The sequence below is a fragment of the Trichomycterus rosablanca genome, chromosome 1 (assembly GCF_030014385.1).
Source record: "Trichomycterus rosablanca isolate fTriRos1 chromosome 1, fTriRos1.hap1, whole genome shotgun sequence".
Lineage (NCBI taxonomy): Eukaryota > Metazoa > Chordata > Actinopteri > Siluriformes > Trichomycteridae > Trichomycterus > Trichomycterus rosablanca.
The window spans coordinates 84,295,112-84,298,509 of record NC_085988.1 but is presented as its reverse complement, the minus strand read 5'-3'; the positions used below and the strand labels follow the sequence as shown (position 1 = coordinate 84,298,509).

The following is a 3,398-nucleotide window of genomic DNA, read 5'->3' as shown; positions in this document are numbered from 1 at the left end:
TCTCATGCTCAGGAACGCTGTGAAAATGCTAAAAAGGAAAACGAGGTACAGTTCTGAGTGGTCAGCACAACATCCTTTCATTTCGAAGAGCAGGAAAGGTGAGTAAAACAGTAATTTGTTACAGAGTTCTTGCTTAAATTGGTCAAAAACTCTGTTATATGGGTTCTGGTTTCATTCTGTGTGTTGCAGTATCATGTCCCCCTGTTCCTGGTATGACGTCCTCCTTTTAGGGGTGTAATGTCCTCTTTTTGTGACTATGAATGTGGCCACCCTAATCACTGATCAGTCGTGTAGTGTGAACTGTACAGACATCAGAAACTTTACTTCTTGTTGCATGCTGGTGTCATTTTGGTAGCGCAGCCTTTGGGTTCAGGTGGTCGTCCTGTTGTTTGCTTACAGCCTCTAGCAAGTAGCCTAATGCTACATTAGCGTTAGCATTTAGTGGTATGTATACGGCTGCAAAGACTACAACAGAGAACTGAACAGAACAATTTCCTTGTATTTTATATACGAGGGTTCTTCAAAAAGTTTCCGCACTTTTAAACTCTAATTATTAAAAATTTCAAAAGCAAATCACATCACTTTTCTTTTATTTTACATTGTTTTTCTATGTTTTTATACATTTTCTTCCCATTTTCCTCCCGATTTAGCGCACTCAATTTGTCTTCCGCTGCTGAGGGATACCAGATTGCATCCGTGGAGAGCACGTCGCTGTACAAGCCTCTCCCGACACGTGTACAGCCCTCCTGCATTCTGCACAGGCATCTCTTCCGCCAATCAGGGTCCTTACACAGCGTATGAAGACCCCACCCACCCACCCACACATCCCCCCACCCTGCAGATACGGTGGCCAATTAGTACCTGCTGCAGGCACTGCCAATTATGCCCGTCAGATGGCGCCCAGCCGACCGGAGGCAACACCGAGTTTCTAACCGAGGAGTTTAGACTCTAGCGGAGACATCACTTTTCAACATCGTCACCCTCCGATGCATTTTTCCAGCATCGTCTACGAAAAATGTGTTTGGTTGAGCTCGTCATCATCACATAAAAATCTTCTTCCCCTTAAAGCTTCTTTGAGCGCTAAATCCGGACTATAAGCGTCTCTCAGTCTCTCAGACACGACCGATTACTCCTTTTTAAAGATCCCTCGTACAATGACAATAAAGACATTAATTAATTAATTCATTCATTTTTTGCTCTGTTTTGTTTTCCCGTCTGTGGCGTATTTAATGGCTTGCTGTCGCACAGAGATGATTTCAATTTCTGTGGACACACGTCTCTCCGAAAAAATCTGAATACTTCTTGATCTGTCTCCATGACAACCAGCTTCGGTACGTACCGATTAAACCGTCATGAATCCGTCGTACACGCCACACAAACACCAAACGTATTTCACTCCACGTTTCTACTAGATTCCCATCATCAGGTCGTGTCCCGTCCAGACCCGAACCCACTCCGCCCACTCAAAACGCCCACAGAGGAGCGAACCCCGCCCGGTTGTGCTCTCCTCTCCGCTTACTATGGCTTAACGAAGGAGAACGGACGTCCTCCGGGCTCCACGCTCGTCCCTCCGGGTACAGATTGTCACATCAGGCGACGTTGTGCTTATCGGCGGTGAGAACACGACTGGATATATTGAGGTAAGCGATATAGCGAGACGTCCCGGGACTCGAGGGCCACTTCTGCAAAAAAAAACGGACCACTGGAGGCGGGAACTAGTTTTCATGCACACAGCGAGGAGGCAGGGAACCGGATATGCAGAACAGAACCAGAAGAAAAGTAATAAATGTCACTAGAGGTTTAACCCACCATGCAATATTCAACAGCGATTCACTCACAGTGAGACAGATTCCACCCTAAAAGTCCTCATTCCTCCAGAGCCTGGGAGGACCTACAGGTCGTCAGCACCGCCCCCAAAATTGTCTTTGTCCTCGTACGTCGTCCCGCATGTAAAAGGCTTTAAATGTTTTACTGTGACTCCTCGGGAAGTGAACGAGGACCCGGCGGTTAATCGTCGGGCGATTTCCTCAACCACTGGTAGAAGGTCTCGCTGTACAGCCGGTGCCATTTCACGTTAGCCTGGACGATCTCCAGCGACCGAGAGAACGCCGACGCGGCGCTGCCATCGCTCGACTGGATGAAATCCTTCAACTGAGGAGAAAAACACAACGACACAACAACATAAATCAATTCACACTGACATATTCAACAGTTAAAACAATGCAGGGATTTTGACGTTTTTTTTTTCTTCTTCTTTGGCTGAATCACTGGACCAAAAAAAAAATATATATAATAATAATTAAAAAACTAAAAATAAATAAGTTAATAAATTAATTAAAAAAAAAACCGATTTGGTCTGTAAGGTTTGAATGAATTTGTTTTAAGTTTTAAATTTATTTTGTAATTTGGTTTGTAAGGTTTAAATTTAGATTTAAAGGTTTGAATTTGGTTTGTAAAGTTTAAATTTGATTAAAATGTGGTTTATGTGAATTTGAAACTGTTGAATCTGAATTTGGTTTGTAAGGTTGGTATTTGGTTTATAAGGTTTGAGTTTGGTCTATAAGGTTTGAATTTGGTCTTTAAGGTGGGTATTTGGTTTGTATTTTGGTTCATGAGGTTTGAATTTGGACTGTAAGGTTTATAATTTGGTTTGAATTTGGTTTGTAAGGTTTAAATTAGATTTTTAAGGTTTGAATTTGGTTTGTAAGGTTTAAATTAAATTTTTAAGGTTTAAATTAAATTTTTAAGGTTTGAATTTGGTTTGTAAGGTTTAAATTTGGTTTATAATTCAGTTTCTTAAGTATAAATTTGGACTGTAAGGTTTGAATTTGGTTTGTAAGGTTAAAATTTGTTTTTAAGGTTTTACATTTGGTTTGAATTTGGTTTTTGAGGTTTAAATTTAGGTTGTAAGGTTTGAATTTGGTTTAAAATTAGATTTGATTTTGGTTTTAATTTAGTTTGTAAGGTTTGAATTTGTTTTCTAAGGTTTAAATTTGGTCTGTAAGGTTTGAATTTGGTTTGTGTAATTTAGTTTGTAAGGTATAAATTTGGTTTGTAAGGTTTAAATTCGGACTGTACTTTAGTTTGTAAGGTTAAAATTTTGTTTTAAAGGTTTGAATATGTTTTGTAAGGTTTAAATTTGGTTTGTATTTTGGTTTGTAAGGTTTGAATTTGATTTTTAAGGTTTGAATTTGATTTTTAAGGTTTGAATTTGGTTTGTAAGATTTAAATTTGGTTTGTATTTTGGTTTGTAAGGTTACTTTTTTTTTTTTTTTGGTCTGTAATGTTTAGATTTGGCTTAAACTTGGTCTGTAAGGTTTGAATTTGGTTTAAACTTGGTTTGTAAGGTTTGAATTTGGTTTATAAGGTTAGAATTTGTTTTTTAACGTTTAAATTTG

The 3,398-nt window shown here is 39.1% G+C and overlaps 1 protein-coding gene across 1 annotated transcript in view; it reads right to left on the bottom strand.

Annotated features, from left to right (window-relative positions):
- Positions 1 to 833: 833 nt before the first annotated feature.
- Positions 834 to 3,398, bottom strand: part of LOC134325153 (thyrotropin-releasing hormone-degrading ectoenzyme-like) — a 77,905-nt gene continuing 75,340 nt past the window's right edge. Inside the window, exon 20 of the mRNA XM_063007237.1 lies at positions 834 to 2,151. Coding sequence (XP_062863307.1) covers positions 2,008 to 2,151 — 144 coding nt within the window. The 3' untranslated portion in view covers positions 834 to 2,007. The remainder of the gene's footprint in view (positions 2,152 to 3,398) is intronic.